The sequence below is a fragment of the Pyrus communis genome, chromosome 10 (genome assembly GCF_963583255.1).
Source record: "Pyrus communis chromosome 10, drPyrComm1.1, whole genome shotgun sequence".
Taxonomy (NCBI): Eukaryota; Viridiplantae; Streptophyta; class Magnoliopsida; order Rosales; family Rosaceae; genus Pyrus; species Pyrus communis.
This window is the reverse complement of record NC_084812.1, coordinates 15247637-15269879: the sequence shown is the minus strand read 5'-3', so window position 1 is coordinate 15269879 and position 22243 is coordinate 15247637. Positions and strand designations below refer to the sequence as shown.

Sequence of the window (22243 nt, the reverse complement as noted above, 5' to 3'; positions counted from 1 at the left end):
AAAATCTTGAAAAAAAATATTTTTAAATGAACAATAACAGATTATACTTATATATCATTTTCAACTGAAATGATTAAACATTACCCATTTAATAATTTATTAGTTTTAAATTTATAATTTAGATTTATTAGTTTTTGAACTTTTATTCATCTTCATTGGCTATGACTTTAACAACGTAAAGTATAGTGAAAGACCTTAAACATAGAACCCAGAATTTATGCTGCCTAATCTTTATCGATGATGGGGTCATCTTGAATTCATATTTAAACCCACACACTTGTTGAAAAGTTGGAAAAGCAATGGTTTCTCGAGCCATGGAAGCAGTTCATTTCGGAAAATAATTTATGCAGACTTTTTGTTCATTTTGTACACCACCCTTTAAAATTGTCCGTTAATTTTCTTTCGGTTTATTTGAGCTAATAGTAGAGAATAAAGTGGTATTGTATAAGAGGTGTACTATTTACACATAATTTTTTACTTTATATATACTCTTTGAATTTGCTGCAATTGAATCGATTGAATTAAAGAAGATTAAAATATAGAAATTAACAGGGGATGTGTGAGAAGTAAAAAATGATATGTGGATAGCACATTTGTTGTATAAAAATTTAGGAAAAAAAAAAGGCATGATAATCATTTTCCTTAATGCAAAAACATACTACTAGCAATGTTAGTGTGAAGAATATCAGTAAATTTACATTTTTTTTATTCACACATGTTTGTTTACTTCTTTAAACTTGATCTTTGGCTTAATTAATTAACTTGTTATGATTTTCTTAAGGTGTATATTGGACGAGAGTTTTATGTCCACAAAACATAAAGTGGTATATCACGTGTCATTACATAAGTAGAAAGAAGATAAACCTTCATTGTCTTTCTATTTGTACTATAACACGTAATGTATCGCTTTGTATTCCAAATACACTAAAAAAATCTCCCAATGAAAGTAACAAATGGATCACATTCCTGAATCCCTAGGGTGAGTCACATGATGGACCATATTTGTATCAATTGAACAACGTAGAAGTTATGTGCTTAATTAATATTTAGGGTTCACCATCCTCATTTTAAATCATATATGATCTACAAATCCCAACAAACACTCCCTTCTATGATTGCTTGGATTTACCAAGTGCACGTAGCCTCTTCCCAAATTTTGCATAATTAACCATAGTGCGAATATTAATGCGATCAATTTCCCTAGCACAATCGTATCAAAAAGAAGAAGTTCGACTCATAACTTACTAGATTTACTTGCTAGTTACGAGATGCAGCAATCATATAATGCTTTTGGGATTTGAATTGAAAATATGCGTCAAACATTAGATAATAAAGATTCGACTGAAATTTTGTCACCTAATTGTTATGCAAGAAATGATTTTTTTTTTTAATTGAGAAACCAAACAGAAATGTAATTGACAGTCAATAACATTGAATCTACATGATTTAGTGAAATCTTTTTGTTTCATGGTGACAAAAAAATGAAGAAAATAATGGATGCAGCCAAAGAGTCAACTCTCCAACTTCTCCACCTGATCCAAAGTCCAAACATCACGATTGGTCCATCGTTGACCAAATTACCCGGCAAGTTATGCTATTCACCGTCGCGTTTGTTACCGTTGCCGTTACCAAAATCTGAAAAGTCAGCATAACTAGGAGATGTAGCAAGGAGCATGAAAAATAAACATTTTATTATAACAAAAACAAACCCAGAAACTGTAGCAATAGTCTTTTTGGTCAACTTCAATAAAATTCTATCAAAATGACTCATATTAGAAGGAACATTGCTACAATTGGGTTAAAGTTGAGGGACCATTGTTCCAATTGGATTAAAATAGAGAGATCATTTCTCTAATTGGGTTAAAATTAAGGGATCATTACTATAATTTTTTCGCTTGGTTTTTTATATTTGTCCCTTGATTCAGCATCACGTGACACATGATTCATTTTGATAGAAGTTTTAATGGAGTTGATAAAAAGAACTATAACTAAACGTTTTAATAAGTCAAGAAACCAATGATCATAAATTTTTAGTTAATTGACTATTGCTTTAATTGAAGTTAATGAACTATTGCTACAATTCCATCTGAAAATTGATCGACATTGAAATTAAACAGAAAAATTAACAAAAAATGAAATGATAATAAATAATAAAAAAGCAGTCGAGCACCAAACCACAGCACGCTCGCACATACCTTCCTTCCAAGACATTCAAAGCACTTCCACACCACAGCACGCTCTCACTTTCTCTGAATTATTTGCTTCCAGAATATTGAAACTTTCGATTCAATTTTATCTGAAATCAAGCAACCAACAAACAGAGAGAAGAGAAAAAAATGCCTGAAATGGACGACGGCACGTCGAAGCCTCCACAAATCTCCGAAATGTTTCAGAAATTCGCTCTGGCTTTCAAGACCAAGACGTTCGAGTTCTTCGCCGAGGAGGAAGCCGACGACGCCGACAGCTTCGCGCTGCTCGACTCTGCCGAAGAGGTCATCACGGACCAGAAGGTCGTCGTTATTAAACCGGACACGGCGGCGGCGAACTGCAACGCTCCGGAGATAGAGTTGACGCCGGAAAAGCCGATTTCGAGCGAGACCCAGCTGAAAAAACCGGAGGTTTTGGCGGTTTCGAAACCTTTGAGCCGGACCCGGATACGACCCATGAATACCCAGATGACCCAGACTCTGATTTCTTCCATTTTTGCCACTGTTTCGTCGTTTGAAGCTTCTTACCTGCAATTGCAGACTGCCCATGTGCCCTTTGTGGAAGAAAATGTGACGGCGGCTGATCGAGCTCTCGTCTCTCACCTCCAGAGGCTCTCGGAATTCAAGCAGTTTTACAGAGATTTTTGTACGAGTTGGGATTCGAGTTCTAATTTGCCAATCGGGTCCTGCTTGGAAGCTCAGGTGCAGGAGAATCAGAGCAAGCTCAGGACTTTGGGAACAATGTCGAACAGGTTGCAGACAGAGATAGATCAAAAGGACAATGAAGTTACGGGCCTGCGGAAAAAATTGGGTGAGATTCAAAAGTCTAATGTGAAATTGTCTAAGAGGTTATCCGCTACTTTGAATTCGTCTTGTGAAGTTTTGTTGTCAGTTAGAGTTTTCGATTCATTTTTGCATGATGCTTGTAGATTAACACGCAGATTTACTAAGATTTTGATAACTTTGATGGAGAAAGCTGAGTGGGATTTAGATTTGGCTGCTAATTTGGTTCATCCGGATGTTGATTATGTTAAAAGAGCGCATAATCGGTACACTTTCTTGTCATATGTTTATTTGGGAATGTTCAAAGGTTTCGATTCGAAAGGTTTTGGTTTGGATGAGGAAGAAGTTTCGTGTAATGGGCACGGTCTGGATGTGGATATGAATAATGCTTCTCTCAAGCAGTTGCTTGAGCATGCGTCGAGCAATCCAATGGAGTTGTTAAGTAGGAATCAAAATTGTGAGTTTTCCAGATTTTGTGAGAGCAAGTATCAAAAGATCATCCACCCCACTATGGAATCTTCAATCTTTAGTAATCTGGATCAAAACCAAGTTGTGTTGAGTTCATGGAGGTCTTTGAGTGGATTCTACGAATCATTCATTAGCATGGCGAGTTCCATATGGATGCTCCAAAAGTTGGCGTATTCTTTTGATCCGGCAGTTGAGATATTCCAAGTGGAAAGAGGCGTAGATTTTTCAATGGTTTATATGGAAGATGTCACTAGGAGATTGTTGTTACCAGGTAAAGCCAGGACGAAAGTTGGGTTTACAGTGGTTCCGGGTTTTAAGATTGGGAGGACAGTACTTCAATCCCAGGTATATTTAACTGGGTTAAAATGTACAGAGTAGTCGCAAGTCAAGCCCTGCTGTTTATGATAATGATATAGGCAAGACAGGAGGTGACCAGGATTAGTGTGTTGATCTTACATGCTTGGATTGTCGGATGGAATTCGAAATATCTAAGTTGGAGGTAAATTGATGTATCGGTTACTATGCTCAGGACGGAAACTCTGTAATATGCATACGATGAAGATGCTGTTGTCTTGTATGATACTGAACCTCTTTCCACAGATACGTGTTACCTGGTTTGTGACTTTGATTTTTCTTTGTATATGGTTTTCTACGTAGAATCAACTGTATAGAACCTTTGTCTCTCTTTTTTCGTTAATTCCGACACAAATACACTGGCAAGTTGTCAATCCAAATTCCTAATTAGTTCTGTTATTATTGGAAAAAAAAAAAAAAAGAAGAAATTCCTGACACATTTCAACTACAATGTTATCTCACAAATACATTATCTTGTTCCCTGATGTCATTTAGGTATACTTTTGCAATGTAAATGTAAGGATAATTGTGCTTATGTTTTTCTTGTGCGTTGTCTAATGAATGTTGTGTATCCACGCTAAGCCGCAGGAGAGAAACTGACCTGATGCGGTTTCATTACCCGCTTTCTCTCTGCCTATCTCATCACGTGTTACTGGTTTCTTTGCACTTTTCTCTCTGCCTTCCTCATGCAAGCGTGGTAGGACAAAGAGCAAGGGGCAATGAAACCGTGACATGCAAGTCTTTTGATTGCTTTTGAACTCTTAGTCATGGCTCAGAAAGTTGTTACCTAGACACACAATGTCCATTGGACTATTGGATAGGATTCTTAAAGCCCTCTATTTGAACGGTCACGGTTAAACCCTATTCCCTTCCATCAGGGTAATGGCTAAAACATTGTTCAAAAATATTTTTCAAAAAGCCTTCCGGGGACCTTATCCAAAGCAACCTCAGTTTGCACTAAACGGAAAAAAGGTCCAATTTTCCGAAGCTACATAGATAATTAAAATCACTCCTAAATTCTGACCTACCAGTCCTACAATTCCACACAGTACACTTGATTAATCTAGTTCTTCCAGGTACTAGGACCAGCCTCTTTGCAGCATCCTCCTCACGGACCCTCTTCCTTGGACTCATAGTTCCTACTTTTGGCCTTGCGCTCGCAAAACCACCTTCTGCAGCCAGAAAAGCATCAACCATATTACCAGACTTTCCCCTAGCCTTGACCTCATCTCTTCTCACACCCTTCGTGACAACATCCTGGTGAAACAGTCATTCACACAACAAATTATATCCAAATCAAAACCCCTAACTTGTTTAGTATCTCAAACACTAGAGTAATTAAGGCATCAGACACACTACCACTGGGGTTTTTCCATCTACCATTATTATTCTTTAAAATGAACAGCATTGACACTAGAGTACTTACTCCTGTTGAGGTGTCACTAGCAGTACTTACCTCCTGATCCTGCGCCACCGTCTTCCCAGGCCTTCCCCAGTATTGGACAAGATCAGCCCTGGCCGCACATTTGTGCTTAGGACTCCCCACCACCTCCCTGTAAAGCATTTCGTCCCTCAGATTCTCCCCGCACTTGCGCTTCTCAGCTCTTCTCTTCCACTTGGGGACCACCGTGGTCCAGCCCTCCTCCTCCGTTCTTTGACCTGGTTCCTCAGTTTCATTAAACTCATCCTCCACATTTGCAGCACTTGGGAAGCATAGCATCACATCCTTATGAAGATTAGCCTTAATATCCTCATCCACCACTATGTCTTCAGGAAAGACAATAGGCTTATCCTCAAAGGCTCTATCTATCATGAAGCAACCATCATCCGCATCCACCTCAAGACAAACATGCCCCTCCGGCCTCCTCATACCACAGTGAAAACACATTTTGAACAACTTTTCATAATCGACTAGGATATGGTTGTCTTCTTCATGGTTCACTGTCAGAACCCTCTTCAACAAGATCTAAGATCCACCTTAAGCAGCACCTTCACAAACTTGTCTTAAGGACAAAGTGTCCAACATTTGCCTTGACCGAATTTTTAGGTTTTTCTAATCCATTATGTAATGTTCATTTCAAGTTGGTAACTCATGTGCATGCATTACTTTGATATATAATTGAATGAATTATTTCTTGATTTTCTAGCTATGTGATTTATTATAGCAATTACACCCGAATTTTTCCAACAACGTCCACCTTGTAATCTCCAAATAGTAAGAAATAACCATGTTCAGTCATCTGCCAACGCTTAGCAAATTTTCAACAATTCCATGAACTAACATAACTTCCCTTATGTACCTTTTTCCTTGCATTGTTTCAATTACCAGTGAGCCTTTTCTAATGACCTCTACAAGTATTCCAGTGCCTACTTGCACTTTAGCTTTAATATTTCTGTTTATATCCACCAGCAAATCCTCTCTAGGGGTCAAACGATTGTTGCACCCACAATCTATATACCATACATCACTCTTATTCTTTGCAGCAGTAGCATGACTTGCATAAAACAGGTTTCCTGTCTCTTCTGCCTGATTAGAAAAATTCACTTGTTGCAGAGACTTGTTGAGATTGCAGTCTTTAGCAATATGGCCAAATTTACTGCACTTGTGACATTTGGGCTTTTCCCTTGTTCCAGCACTTTCCATAGTATAGCGTATCACAACTTTTACAAGGCACCTTAGCAACATTGTTACCTTGCCATTGCTTCACAGGAGCATTGGTCTTGTTAGGCCACTGCGTCCCCTTGGTTTTAAAATTCTTCTGAAACTTTGCATTACTAGCTTGATCGTCAAACCTGCCAGTTTGCTTACATGCGATGTCCATGATAGAAAATGCCTTTTCTGTGTTATTCTTACTATGCCTACTCAACGCTTGTTCATATCCTTTTAGTATGGCCACAACATCCCGTGCGTCCATAGTCTCCAAATCTTTGGTGTTTTCAATCACAGAAGTTATGCTATCATAAGACTTAGGAAAATTTATCAACAATTATTGCACAACTCATTGATGACTTATTTCTTCACCGTTACCCTTCATTTGGTCAATCAAATCAAACAGTTTAACCAAGTACACATGAAGAGATTCATCCTCACCCGTACTTGTGTATTCAAATTCACGTCTAAGGCCTTGTAATTTAACTAACCTCACTTGCTTATCTCCAATGAATTCTTGCTTCAAGATGTCCTTGACTGACTTGGCAGTTTCCTGATTGGCAATTCTGGAAAAATTCATCTGAAAACGGCTCCTTGAATGATACCAACTGCTCTTGCATCTTTGACAGTATTCTCTCGCATCAGCTTCTTCTCCTCAGCCGAGAGATTTCCTTCCTTCAATTTCAAAACCCTTTTCAACCAAATTCTAGAATTCATGAGACCTGAAGATGGTTTTCATCTTGGTCTTACAGAAATTGAAGTTATCTCCATTAAAAATTGGTAGCTCGTAGCTCACTCCCACCAGATCCAGCCATGCTAGATTTGAATCTCGTCGAATCAAAGCTCGAATCAACGAACAATTGCTTCAAAAATGGGATGAGCGCTGTTGGAAATTCAAATCAAACAAGGATGCTATTGTTGAAAATCAATGTCAAAGTTAGGCATTGAAAGTTAGGCAATGTTAGGTATGGTTGAATAAAAATTATTAGGTGCAATTAATGTGTTTTGTGTGGTAATAAATAATCTTAGTTTAATCATTTGGTTTGCTATAAATACCCAAGTTCTCAAGCATTGTAAATCATCCCATCCAAATCCCACTTCCAATTGTGAAGAAGCTTGTAAGCTTTCTTATTCCAATAGTTTGTAAACCTTTTTCATATATCAAAGTACAAGTGTTTTGCCAAAGCTTGTTGCTTCCCTCCTTTCTCTATTTCTTTCTTTGTCCGATTTTATTTGAGAGTGCAAAGTGAAAGAGGTGTGATAGAGTTTGTAAACTTATCACCCACATATTTTGGTATTGAGTTAGTAAACTTTTAAATACCAACAATTGGTATCAGAGCCAGAATACCATTCTGGCAAGTGCAGTAGCTATGGCGTCCAATTTAGTGCAACTCCAAGTTCCCACATTGAAGAAAGAAAATTATGAAAGATGGTGCATCCAATTCAAAGCATTGTTTGGATCACAGGAGCTATGGGAAGTTGTCAGTAGTGGGTATGTTGTACCCACTGCCGAGCAAGAAGCCGTATATACTGCGGATCAAAGGAACACTCTCAAGGACTTACAAAAGAAGGACCAAAAGGCGCTGTATCTTCTATACCAGGGTTTGGAAGATTCAACGTTCGAGAAGGTTGCAGAAGCAACAACGAGCAAGCAAGTATGGGATACACTCAGTACAATCTACAAAGGAGTAGATCGAGTCAAGAAAGTGAGGTTACAATCACTTCGAGCAGATTTTGAAACTGCTCATATGAATGAAGGGGAGAGCATCTCCGACTATCACTCAAGGCTCATTGTGATAGTAAATCAGATGAGGAGAAATGGCGAGAGACTCGATGAAGTACGAGTTGTGGAGAAGATACTCCGGTCACTCACATCTAAGTTTGAGCATGTGGTGACTGCCATTGAGGAATCCAAGGATTTGGAGGTGATGAGCGCAGAAGAGCTACTAGGATCCCTCCTAGTTCACGAGCAACGCATTCAGAAGAATGCAAGCCCCACAACGCTAGAGCAAGCTTTGGAGTCAAAGTTGAATATTGACAAACCAAATAAAGGTCGTGGGCAGTGGAACTCACGTCGTGGGAGCTCATCCAACCGTAGCCGAGGACGAGCCCGAGGAAGAGGTCGAGGCTATGCACAAAATCAAGGTCAGTCTCAGGAGTGGAGATCTACTCGAGGAAAGACGCATATCCAGTGTCACAACTGTAAGCAATATGGACATTATGCTAATGAATGTTCACATAAAAATGGTGAGCATGTCAACATGGCAGAATCAAGTGGAAATACTGATGAAGAACTTACAGTCTTACTAGCACACCATGATTCCAGTAGCCAACAAGATGTTTGGTATTTGGACTCTGGTGCAAGTAATCACATGTGTGGAAAGAAGGAGTTTTTTACCGAACTCAAAAAAGGGGCCTATGGATCTGTAAGTCTTGGTGACTCCTCAAAGTTGCCAGTTGAAGGCAAAGGGAAGATCAAGATCATCCAGAAGGATGGAAGAGAAGAATACATCTCCGATACCTGCTACATACCAGGTATGAAGAGCAACATTCTGAGCATTGGTCAACTGCTCCAGAAAGGGTACATTATACATATGGAGAACATGCTTCTCACTCTCAGGAATGCAAGGAGAAAGCTTATTGCACATGTTCGAATGTCAAAGAACCGGATGTTTCCGTTGAATTTGAACACAAAGATTGGAAGCTGCAACATCGGTGTAATGGAAGATGAGTCATGGAAATGGCATCTTCGATTTGGCCATCTTAATTTCAATGGCCTAAAGTTGCTGTCAAGTGGAGGAATGGTTCGTGGTCTACCCCAGATTGAAGCCACACGCCAAGTATGTGAAGGTTGTGTGCTTGGCAAGCAAGCACGACTATCGTTCCCTGTTGGTGATACATGGAGAGCAAAGGCACCACTGCAGTTGGTGCACACAGATATATGTGGTCCATTGGATCCCATGTCTTATGGAGGTAATAGGTATTTTATTACCTTCATTGATGATTTCAGTAGAAAGACTTGGGTCTATTTTCTCAAGGAGAAGTCAGCTGCCCTAAAAATTTTCAAGGAGTTCAAGGCACTCACAGAGGCAGAAAGTAACCACAAGCTTGTGGCTGTGAGATCAGATAGAGGTGGAGAGTACACCTCCAATGCTTTCCAAGCATACTGCAAGGAGCAAGGAATTAGGCATCAACTTACTGCTGCCTATACCCCACAGCAAAATGGGATAGCCGAAAGAAAGAATCGAACCATCCTTGACATGACAAGGTCCATGCTTAAGGAGAAGAATTTGCCAAAAGAGTTATGGGCAGAAGCTGTAGCTTGTTCGATTTATTTGTTGAATCGATGTCCAACAAAGAGTGTCAAGAAGATGACACCACAAGAGGCTTGGAGTGGATACAAGCCGAATGTTACACACCTAAGAATTTTTGGGTGTGTTGCATATGCTCAAGTTCCAGAAGCCAAGAGGAGGAAACTTGATGATAGAGGTGAGAAGTGTGTGTTTGTGGGCTATAGTGAAGAGTCCAAGGCATACAAGCTCTACAACCCACTAACTGGCAAACTAGTGGTTAGTAGAGATGTCATCTTCAGTGAGGAAGAGACATGGACGTGGAACAACAAAGAAGTCAGTAAAGAGAATATCGTCTCCACTAATTTTGAAGAACCAGAAGTTGTACCACCGATTGAGCAACAGCCGGCTCAAACAATCACAACAACTCCAGTACACAGAATTGCAAGGAGTGGTCCTACATCTAGTGAGGAAAGCAGCTCCTCAACTCCAGTGAGGTTAAGGAGTCTCACAGAGATTTATGGACAAGAAGAAGAAGAAGAAACCAATTTTTTCTGCTTGTATGCAGACCACGAGCCTTTCTCATTCAATGAAGCTGTGGAAGAAGATTGTTGGAAGAAAGCCATGGAAGAAGAGATCCATGCCATCGAGAAGAATGACACTTGGGAGCTGACAAAGCTCCTACCAAATCAGAAGGCTATTGGTGTCAAGTGGGTTTACAAGATCAAACGCACTGCAGATGGGAGTGTGGATCGATACAAATCAAGGCTTGTAGCAAAGGGCTACAAACAGAAGTATGGAGTGGACTATGATGAAGTCTATGCTCCAGTTGCGAGACTTGACACGGTAAGATTGCTAATCTCTCTTGCCGCACATCATAAATGGAAAATTTATCAACTAGATGTCAAGTCAGCCTTCCTTAATGGAGTACTTGAGGAAGAAGTGTACGTGGAACAACCGGAAGGCTTCCAAGTACAAGGAGAAGAAGATAAGGTGTATCGTTTGAAGAAGGCTTTGTACGGCCTCAAGCAAGCACCACGAGCTTGGAACTCAAGGATCGACAACTACCTTCACCAAAATGGATTTAAGAAATGTCCATACGAGCATTCAGTTTACATGAAGAATGGTGAAAAGGGGGAGTTCTTAATTATTTGTCTCTATGTAGATGATTTATTGTTTACAGGAAACAATGAGGCAATGTTCCATGAGTTCAAGCAATCCATGTTCAGTGAATTCGAGATGACTGACAATGGATTAATGTCATACTTTCTTGGCATAGAAGTGAAGCAAGAAAGTGATGGTATCTACATCTCTCAACAAAGGTACATGAGAGACATATTGAAGAAGTTCAATATGGACAAGTGCAACACTGTCAATACCCCAGTCGCAACTGGATTGAAGCTGTCCAAAGGAGGAGAGGGTGAGTTTGTAAACTCAACAGTGTACAAAAGCCTCGTTGGAAGCCTAAGGTACCTTACAATCACAAGACCTGATATAGTTTATGGTGTTGGACTCGTGAGTCGATACATGGAAACACCAAGGGAGTCTCATTGGCTGGCCGCCAAGAGAATTTTGAGGTACATAAGAGGTACTCTAAACTATGGTCTATTTTATAATTTTGGTGAAGATGCAAAATTATTTGGTTATTCAGATAGTGATTGGGGAGGTGACCAAGATGAAAGGAAAAGCACAACTGGCTATGTGTTTTTTCTAGGATCAACAGCTTTCTCATGGACTTCAAAGAAGCAATCAATTGTTGCTTTGTCATCATGTGAAGCCGAGTATGTTGTTGTAGCCTCAACCGTGTGTGAGGCAATTTGGTTAAGAAATCTGTTGAAGTCAGTGTGTCATCCACAAGTGGAATCGACTGTGATTCACGTAGATAACGTGTCTGCAATCAAACTTGCAAAGAATCCTGTTCAACATGGAAGGAGCAAGCACATTGATACCAGGTTCCATTTTCTAAGGGACCATGTGAAGCAAAAGACAATTGAACTTGTCTACTGTCACACCAAGGAACAAGTGGCAGACATCTTCACAAAGCCATTGCCAATTGAAACATTCCGGCTACTGCGTGAAATGCTAGGAATGAAGGCGTTTTGATTTGAGGAGGTGTGTTGGAAATTCAAATCAAACAAGGATGCTATTGTTGAAAATCAATGTCAAAGTTAGGCATTGAAAGTTAGGCAATGTTAGGTATGGTTGAATAAAAATTATTAGGTGCAATTAATGTGTTTTGTGTGGTAATAAATAATCTTAGTTTAATCATTTGGTTTGCTATAAATACCCAAGTTCTCAAGCATTGTAAATCATCCCATCCAAATCCCACTTCCAATTGTGAAGAAGCTTGTAAGCTTTCTTATTCCAATAGTTTGTAAACCTTTTTCATATATCAAAGTACAAGTGTTTTGCCAAAGCTTGTTGCTTCCCTCCTTTCTCTATTTCTTTCTTTGTCCGATTTTATTTGAGAGTGCAAAGTGAAAGAGGTGTGATAGAGTTTGTAAACTTATCACCCACATATTTTGGTATTGAGTTAGTAAACTTTTAAATACCAACAAGCGCGTCTTGTGCATGATGCGTTATTTCATAAATGGGATGAGCGCGTCATGTGCATGATGTGCGTTATACACCTTACGTTGTTAGCCATATGAGTTCCAATAATGGTTGCAAGGATTTGTCCATTTGTAAAATTGCTTCGTTCGTCTTCCAATTTTCTAGAAGATTTAATGATTTCCTCTGAATCAAAATGAATTGGGCATCTAAAATTCTGAAAATATTGAACCCACGTTTTTTTTTTTTAGTTTTTGCAACTCGTGGGAGTTTGGATAAGTGAAATCATGATGGTTAGAGTGGTTGAAGAGGATCTGGCGAGAGAGATTAAGAAAGAAGTCGATGAGAGTTTGAGAGAAAAGATGGTATTTGTTGTTGGACATACGTATACACGCCCATTAACCTGTTTATATTGTAGTTAAATTATATGCTTAGGATTTTACTGTGTTCCCCTCCCCACCCCCACACCGCGCGCCTATCTCTATTAAATCTCTTGCAACTGATAATCTGGATGGATCGAAGTGATACCGGCAATGAAGCTAATGTGAAGTCACCTTTTTCATATCAAACTGTATTATTGTCTTCTGCATTGAAAACCCTTCGTGGAAGCCTTTTTGTATTGAAATTTATGCTTCGCCTTCCAATTTATTTCATGTGGTTCAAGGTTGCATTAGAAATTTCTTTTTGTCTAGGTATCCTTTTAAAAGGAGGCGTGTCTCTATTAGCTTGTAGTTCTTGTTGCAAGCCAAAAAGAGGAACGTGGTTTGTGGTGTAGTCTCTTCTTCCTCCCTGGCTTTGATTGGTTATGTCACATGTTCTTTAACGATAATATTCAATTGGTAAAATCCTCTAAAAAAGCTTCAGTTTGAAGGGGTTCAATATAGTCCTTTTTCTACAGTTCTTTTCAGTGGAGTATAATTAAGATCTCTTTTTTTCAGCATGATAACAATCTTAAGGCGTCGATGGTCTCTAGTACTGGGGAGGTTGTCATAATATCTTTGCACTCGAAGTTTCATGACTTTATTCATGCTTGGTCTCTTCCCAATGGAGTTATTTCCTCTCTTCTTCATCTTTCGAAAAACATTCAAAAAATTTACTCCCTGGATATGGCATATGAATGATTCTTATTTTGGACACGTCCAATATTGTTTAGCTGAAGATTCTTTATCATTGTTTCTCATCTCATGCCTCATGTAGAAAATGGTTGAAAAGCTTGTAATGGGCGGTTGTTGACCGGTTGCAGCTTTGGATGTGGCATTAGCTTCATATTGAGCTTTTGTCATAGTGTTGGGAAATTTTGTGATCATCTTCTTCTACACTTCAATCAAACTGCAGCTTTACAAAAGCGGATATTCCTTCTTTTTTACAAATCTTATGCCTATTGGCATTCAATTTAAGATACGTTCATGATTCTTTGGCCTCATTTTTGTTAATAGTATCAATATCACATCTGGTAATGAAGATACTGTACATGCGCTTATAAGAAATTTAGTTACTTCTCATATTGCTAATTAATTTTTTTAATGAAAAACAAATAAATTGATACTTAAACCTCTGCGCGCACTTAGGAAAGGGGAGAGCCATGGTGGGTCCTCCTCCACCCAAGAGACAAAATCAACAAAGATTGTAAAGAATTTTGGCCAGTTCTCATATTTTTTTTTAATGTATATTTTGCAAATATGGTGCTTGGTTTTTTGTAATTTAATTTGGGGGGTTTGCAATGAAAGAATCAAATAAAAATTTGAAATTTTTTTAGTGTTATTTCAGTTCAACCTCATTTATAAAGCATTGGAGGGAATCTTACGATATTACCTAATTTTCTAGGTTCATTGAGTGTGCTAATTTCCTACTTTTTTTTGTGCTAGGATTTTAGGTCTAAATATGATACTTGGCATTTGAGTTATTGTTTGAGCCTGAAATTCACATTTTCGGCCAATTTGAAGTCAGCCCAGAAAGGTGGCTACAAACCTAGGCCCAATAGAGAATTACTCGATCTAGTAGCAAGATGTTGATGGCTTGGTCAAGTTCTAGATGGGATAGGATTATTGGAGAGTCAAGATGGATTTTGATAACATTTGAATAGAATTATTCTAAGGATGAAAACTTGTGGCTGACTGGACAAAGAATGAATTAGTCACATAATAAGTCTATGTTCAGAGTTCTAATCAAAGGGCCGAGACTTGGCAATGATAGAGATTCAATCAAGAATAATTCTGAGCAAATTCAGAGAATGTTACAAGGAATTGGAATATTATTAAAATTTTACAACTCGGCAGACACGACCATTAAGAAATTTTTTTCCTCTAAGTACATGTAGATTTGCAATGTAGAAAGCCCTTTCAACTCAAAACACAAACACAAACGCTCTACACGAAATCTTCCACAACCTTGAGAAAGTTATCCTAACACCTCCGTCTACACATATTCAATTTGGTTGAATATCACTGGGTTGACAAACCGGCAACATATTCAATTCGGTGGAACATCACTGCAACCATAGTACTAATCGGCTTAGGAGTACTTTCAGTTTGGTTAAACAAAACTAATTGGCCATATAACTAATCCAAGTCTCAACCAGCGAAGAATTTTTTATTCTTTCATCGAAAGAGGTCACTTCATTAGCTTCCTTTGTAAAATAAGGTGTTCTATGAGGGGTTACTCGCAATTATATTACAGAGTTTGGCATTCAGACGATCGAAAGACATTCACTACAAAGACACTCATCTCCTTTGAGTATTTTTGGGCTTACAACCTAATACTATTCGGCGTAATTATATTCTCACGAATATAGTTGAAGCAATTGAACTTGATGCAGAAGATCCTGAAATTCGCAATGAACTAAGTAACCTTGTCTTCGAGTTTTAAAACCCTAGGCCGAAAGTGTTCATTCCTCAACTGTAATCGATAAATAAAGAAGTCAGCGTGTAGCCCATTTGACAACACCACCACATCTACTTTACTCTCCCGACCAACCTCGATCGTGAATTGTCACACCAAGATTCACGAAAAAGACATAGTTAGTTCAATAGTTGCTCAGCCTACGCACCACGTAAGCTTTGTAATTTTTTGGGTCAACATTTTGGCACACTCAGTGTGACCACATTGCTAAAAATTGTGAAGTTCAAATAATGTTTCAATGCTCCAATTTGGCTCAATTCAGCCAACTGGACAAGATTAAAGTTCAACTAGAAAGGCACATGCAAAAGAGAGAAGATTTTTTATGGACATGAAGAGATGAGGAAATCCTTCTTTGAGATGTTAGAAACGAACGCTCACATTACCTCATAAAACCAATGGATAAAAAAACATAGAACCCATTTTAATCATGGTTAGATGATGAGCACTTTCCTTTTGTTCTTGGGTATAAATCAATTCCGTTTGGAGTATAGTTAGATCAAAAGGATGGGGGACAATTTTCTGCTTTGCCCCAATCAAGCTTCGGCTCAAGAAGATTGTCAATTTGACCAAAGAAGAAGTTAGGCTGTCTATTCGCTCGGTTGAGGCGGAACAGTTGGCTAGCTTAGAAGAAAAAGATAGGTCTCCTTTTCTTTTGTTCGAAACTAAAGACTTGGTTGGTTTAGAAGAAAAAGTTTCTGAAACGAATTTAGAATTTGGCTCAGAAGCTGATTTGTCAAACATGGCCTCAGACACAAAAACCATGTCAATTGATATGGTTATTGGAGATAAAGCTAATATGGAGTGATCCTGTTCGGATGAGTTGTTCAAATTAAAAGTCTCGATTTGTCAAGTAATTATGCTCGGGGGAGGAGGCATACTAGTTCAACGCATTTGGCGGCGGAGAATCGAAAATATTTGGCCGAGTCAAGAATATTTGGAGATGATTCTTTACTCTGCCTATAGCAAAATAAAAAAAAGTTGAAAACGTTGGTATCAAAAGATCTCAACTCGAAATCAAATGATCTTGACTCGACATCAAACGATTCAGTTGTTCATGCCGATGCATAAGAAAATCAAGGGGGGCACATAGCATGTTTTCTGGCAGAAAAAAAGTGTGCACTTTTAATGGTCACCCATTTTAGTTGGTAGGCCGTTATGTGGACTAGTTAGTTACTTCGGCTGAAAAAGTTCATATTATTGTCTCGTCTAGAATCAATAAATGTCATTTGGCTGCACAAGCCGATACTCCAAGAAATATAGTTAAAGCTGCCAAACCTGGTGCACAAGATCCTGAACTTCCCAATGAATTAAGTAACCTTGTCTTCAAGTTCTAGAACCCTAGGGCAAAAGTGTTCCTTTCTCGGTCGTAGTCGATAAGTTAAGAAGTTAGCAGTGGGTTTGACACCACCAACACATCTACTCTACTAACTGCACCAATCTCTACCATGAGTTGGCACGCCTGCATTCACAAGAAACATCTCAATAGTTACTCAGCATGCGCGCCACAAAAGCTTTGTACATTTTAGGGACAACAGTTATACATCATCTTACTTTGAAGAGCTAATATCGTTTTTTTTTTTTTTGAGATAAATATATAAATAGCTAAAAAAATTCAAAGATATTTGAGGCTTGGCCCATTTTTTATCAGTAGCTGCATACGTAGTTGGTGAAGCCTATATGCATAGCATGCTCATATCAAGGGCAAGCTAATTTACTAATTGCCATGAGTTTAGGTACCCAATATCTGTGTCCAGCTGCCCTGTGCCCTTGGGATCGAAAAGCAATATACTATGGGTAGTGAAATTCACACACACATTTTTACTTCTCACACATTCTTGTTAATTTTTGCTTATTAATCTTTTTCAATTTATTCAATCCAACGGCCGAAAATTGAAAGATGTGTGTGAGAGGTAAAGTTGGGTGTGTTGATAACACTCTATATATACCCTGTAAGATAATAAAGACACATACATCTCATTATTTTTGAAGATTCTAAGCAGAGTAAGCCTATGGTAATTAGAAGGTACAACAATATGTATAGTGCCAAAGCCTCATAGCACCATCTTTCTTATTCATTTTTAATTTGAAGCCTCATAGCACTTAGGCTTCAAATGAAACAAAAGAGAGAACAACATTGGAAAAGAAATTCGGAAATACGGGGTGTCCAACTTGATGAAGTGTATGTCTGTAATTGAAATCCAAATTTTGTCTGTTTTATAGTGGACTTGAAAATGCTTATAAACAGTAATTATAAAAATGGGTATAGATATATACTTTTTCTCTTGTTACAAGGAGGTCAGAAAAACTAAACATTTCATGTATATAACCAAAAGTGTCATTGGAGCAGGAGTTTGTAAAAGAACCTAGCTATTTCTATTGCCAATTGGTATAGGATGGATGTTCACATTCTTCATGTACTCAAAGCACGTAGTTATTTATGTGTAGAGCCTAAAAGATCACAGGGCTCTCATATCATCCAATATATGTCCACTTCTCAAGTGAGGAGACATGTTGAAAGTATAAATTCTGAATTAAAAACTAAAGAACCTTGCAAGCACTTATAATGAAATGGATCAGTCCACCTATTTTCAGTTGGTTTTACAGTGTTCCTAAAGTTTTCGTCACTCATTAACATTTCAACATGGGTCTTTGAACAGAATTGATTCTTGAGATATATATCTTCATTAAAAACCGGTCCATTTTCAATTTTCTTGTGGGGTTTTTACCATTAACATATAGATTTCAAATTCTTCAATCGACGACTAGCTAGTAATATAACCATGCACAACCCAAGTTTTTAGAAATTAATAATTAGAAAGCTCAGGAGATGAATAAGATTCCCTAGTACTATATAAAGTTGAGAGGCACGAAATAAGATAAACCCTAATCCTTTTAGTAGGGGGAGACACCCACATTGGCAGGAGTACTGAAAAATCCATCTTTCATGAGGACGTCATCTCCTTCCTGCAAAAACTCATTATACAAATTCATAAATTTCCAATTGAAACACCCTTCGAAAATTGTTTTTTCATGTGCATTAATTTTCGTTGCAAGTGAATGAAAGAGGCGTAATAGCACTAGTTCAGTCACTAGGGTTTCCATGTAAGAAGCTCAGATCGATTAGGCTTGAGGTATACCTGCTGGCGGATGTTAGTTTTCTTCACGGGTTGATCAGGCAGAAGTCCGAAGTGGATGTGAGGGAAGTGGGCCCACTGAGAGAAAACAAAACAAATATAGCCACAAAATTAACAAGTAACAAAAACATTCAAAACCTCTAAAAGTCAAAAGAACAACACAACCACTCTCATTTGTTAAAAAGAACCCTAAATGGCTTAGCTGGCTAGTTATCTGCATATATGGTAGCTATGAAAAGTGAAACCCTAGCTGGTTAAAGTTGAAACCGAAGCTTATTAAAAGCTTACATTCTTTGCAGCAGCACTGAAGGCCTCTCTGTGGCTTATATCAGGATTTCCAGCTTTAATACGTTGTATCTCCTCCCTGCAAATATAAACAATTTCATGGTTATGCTTCGAAAGAAAGTGTGTGTGTGTGTGTGTGTGTAGAGAGAGAGAGAGAGAGAGAGAGAGAGAGAGAGAGAGAGAGTTAAGTAATTACAGCATAGACATTTATATATATAGAAAGCAATTAAGTATAACTGTGTATTAGTTTATGTATAATCACTCACTTGATAAAGCGGTTGTAGGCAGATGGCACTCTCTGTCTCTTCTCCGGAGCTGGACATCCAATGTAGACATTTCGCAGAGAGACAAAAGCAGACAGATGTACATTATAATCACTTCGCTGGCCTTTGTTTTTTCTTTGTGTTTCCTTTAATAGACAAATATGTGATACTACGTTTTAAAATTTTGTTCCTCTCATATCACCACTTCCATTAATTCTGTACATTAGAATTAAGAACAAGATAAAAGCAAGATGATCGAAGAAATATATATTTCTATATATAGTGTTCATCTGAGGGTCTCTACATGGACCCTGATCAGATTTGAAATACTCAAAACTGTTTGAAGAATGCTAGAAAAGAAGAAATGTACGTATAGTTGTGGATCTGAAGTGAGTATTAGTAGCGGCCACTAGACTGAGAACTAAATCTGGAACAACATGAAAGGAGAAATGCACATGAAATAAATGTGTGCTAAAGATTCTTGCCTCTCTTTCGAACTCATACACACAAAACTAATTGCTAGAGACATTGGGAACTGTTAAAGAGTAAGCCAAAACATTCAAAAGTTAGCTTGGCTTTTCTTTTGGAACTTTTTTCTTGATTCGGAAAGAGTCTGCTGTTTACGAAAAAGACCTTAATCAAAGTGATAGGGATTCAGAAAGAAAGGAAAAAAAATGTTCTACTACGCTAAAAGAGACTTAAACTAAAACATGAAAAGGTAGCGGTGTGCTTATAGTACAAAAAGAAGAAAAATATCACTCACGTCTATTGACAACTGCAGGAGGCTTAGGTATCTCCTGATGATGATCAAAGCCTCCTCCTCGGATTGGCATGGCTGATTCATTTGTATAATTTGGCTGGTGATTCGTGATTGTGTTTGATGGGGTGTTCCGGATCTCCTCCTGCTTTATATATATATACATGATCCCATTAGAACATCAATATTTATAATACTTTTTCTGTGAGCAAAATGAAAATATTTGAGAATTTAATTGAATAGCAGCTGCCTAACAAATTCTTACAAAATATGAGCATGAATTATACTAGTATGCAAATGTACAATTAGAACGAATCATATTTATATACATGTAATGAACCAGAAAAGAAAACCTACAAGGAGATTGTGAGGAGTGGAGAAGAAAGGATGTGGAAGGTGAAGTTGGTTATTATTATTAGGAGACGGAAGAAGAAGGGCACGCATGTTGACGGAAAGAAGGTTGCTGCAGTGGCCACATCGAACAGTCACAGTCTTAAACAAACTGCTGCAAGGAACGCTCACCTACATACATAAACAAATATATACACTTTTTAATACAATTAAAACCCAGGAAATTGATTGTTAAAGTAAGGTAAGAGTAAGATGAGCACGTACAGCAAGGACGGTGTCACAGAAGTTGCAATGGACATAACAGAGCTGATCGGTGGGAGAGAGGAGGTGTTGTTGTTGGTCCGGTGAATTAAAGACAGTGGATGAGGTTGCAGCTGAAGACATTCTTTCTTTCTAATTTCTAATGATGATGATGATGATAATATTGATTTTGTGATTTGATTGATGGGATTTTGACTGATCGATCTATCAGTGGGATTTTGATGATGTGTTGTAGACAGATTTTGGATCTGATCTCACTGCTTGAGAATTGTTGATGATGAGTTACTATTAAGGAACGAGAAGAAAGAGAAAATAAAGAGAGAGAGATGGCACTAATTATATAGTTGGGTTGGGGCCCGGGTATATGGAACATCTACAGACTTAGAGAGTGTTGTTTTATTTAAGAAGTCATTCATCACTTTGTTTTTTTTGCATGTAAGAAGTCTGTAGATTAATTCGATTATGACAAGTTTGTATAAACTTTGCATTTTGTAATTTGCATAAGATATTTTGATAGGGTTGGATTATTACTTAATTATTGATTAACGTGCTTATTTTCTATTGGTGACACATCACATGATTTACAAATGTAATCTAAAAAGATGATCTACTTAGCATTACTCATATATTGTTGTTAGATTTATTACTCATGTTATTATTTACTATGTGGATATATATATATATATATATATATATATATATATATATATATATATATATCAGCTATAGCTGATCATGTACATGTTTTTGGGTTCATACAAGTTGTTGATATAGCATAAGCAAGTAGGCCGCTGTACCAAGATGTTTTTCATTTTCATGATCATATTTATAAAGATAAATAAATAAAAGATGAGAAAATTGTTTGGTTATCATTCCCAAAGGATGTGTGTGTGATAGAGAAAGAGACGGTGCAGAAGCGGCAGAGGTGGGGGAGAGGAAGAGAGAAAGGGACTTGTGCATGGGAGTGATTAGCTTTGGCTCATTCATCTGTTGTTTTCACACTTAAATATTTAAGAGAGAGAGGTTGTGATCAATTCACAGCCTTTAATTTGTCTCTCCTACTCCTCGGTTCTCTACAATTCCATATATTAATTTCCATTCTATCTATCAAATCAAATCTTATATTTTTCCGTCGACTGTACATGTTGTGTTAAAGTGTTAACTCTTTGGTTACCAAGCACCTTCCTCTGCACCTATTTTCATTGGCTTTGTTTCTGTTCTCTCCTTGAAGGTCCAATCTAAGATTGCCAACTCAGAATTCGTTGGGATTGCAGTCTTCTCCTTGATATTGTTGGAATTTTATTCGGTCCACTGGGTACGTGTTCTATTTTAGAAACCGCTTTCCTCAGACTATATATCCTTAATTTGTATAAAATTATGTCAATTTCAAAGCTAGAAAACATGCGTGGTATGATAGTGCCCTCGTACCAAATTTATAGTCAAGCAGCACTTAACAGTTCTGAAACCCTATCGCGGATGAGATTATGGGATTTGATTGAAAAATAGACAAGGATGAGAAATTATAACATGTATACATGAGGTAGGAATTTGTACATTTATCATCTGACATTGTATCTAATATCTGATCTGTACATAAATGCCTCTTGGCATGGAGAAAACATTTCTACTAATGACCACCTTGGTTTTGTAAATTGTACCAATGTGCCACCTCTGTCAACTTCGAGAATTTATCATATAGCTAAATTTACCTTTTAATTTTACAAATGTTAGTTTATATAAAAACTATCAACTATTTCCAACATTTCACTTTAATAGACTTCAATACCTCCAAAGTTAATAACAACATAACCCTCAATCCAAATACTATTAGATAAAATTATCGCAATTCCATCGGTTTATAAAAGAACCTGAATTCATTTCCATGAAAACATGATGTTTGACAATACTATCCACACCTCACAGCCTCATCCCCACCTCCCCAAGAAATCATAAATATTTTTTTGTCATGTTTATGTTTATGTTTTTGCAATA

At 37.7% G+C, this 22243-nt stretch overlaps 2 protein-coding genes across 3 annotated transcripts; one reads left to right on the top strand and one right to left on the bottom strand.

Annotated features, from left to right (window-relative positions):
* The first annotated feature begins 2196 nt into the window (after positions 1-2196).
* Positions 2197-4186, top strand: LOC137748609 (protein GRAVITROPIC IN THE LIGHT 1-like). Its single transcript, XM_068488777.1, has one exon. The coding sequence runs from the start codon at positions 2337-2339 to the stop codon at positions 3834-3836; it is 1500 nt and encodes a 499-aa protein (XP_068344878.1). The 5' UTR covers positions 2197-2336; the 3' UTR covers positions 3837-4186.
* Positions 4187-17955: 13769 nt separating this feature from the next.
* Positions 17956-20522, bottom strand: LOC137747357 (axial regulator YABBY 1-like). Of its 2 annotated transcripts, none has more exons than XM_068487453.1 (7): positions 20255-20522; positions 19997-20161; positions 19646-19787; positions 18886-18934; positions 18623-18698; positions 18338-18412; positions 17956-18164 (listed from the first exon to the last, which is right to left on the bottom strand). In XM_068487453.1, exons 1-7 carry the CDS (start codon positions 20372-20374, stop codon positions 18093-18095), a joined length of 699 nt encoding a protein of 232 aa, XP_068343554.1. In that variant the 5' UTR covers positions 20375-20522; the 3' UTR covers positions 17956-18092. The 2 variants fall into 2 exon arrangements, with proteins under 2 accessions (XP_068343554.1, XP_068343556.1); XM_068487455.1 differs by having other exon boundaries at positions 19646-19784.
* Positions 20523-22243: the final 1721 nt, after the last annotated feature.

Excerpts from the sequence above, each read along its gene's own strand:
- LOC137748609 (XM_068488777.1), top strand. The coding sequence starts at position 2,337 with ATGCCTGAAATGGACGACGGCACGTCGAAGCCTCCACAAATCTCCGAA.
- LOC137747357 (XM_068487453.1), bottom strand. The coding sequence starts at position 20,374 with ATGTCTTCAGCTGCAACCTCATCCACTGTCTTTAATTCACCGGACCAA. Across the intron at positions 20,162-20,254 it reads TCTGTGACACCGTCCTTGCT|GTGAGCGTTCCTTGCAGCAG; the intron begins GTACGTGCTCAT and ends TTATGTATGTAG. Across the intron at positions 18,935-19,645 it reads TCCTGCAGTTGTCAATAGAC|CTCCGGAGAAGAGACAGAGA; the intron begins GTGAGTGATATT and ends TTGGATGTCCAG.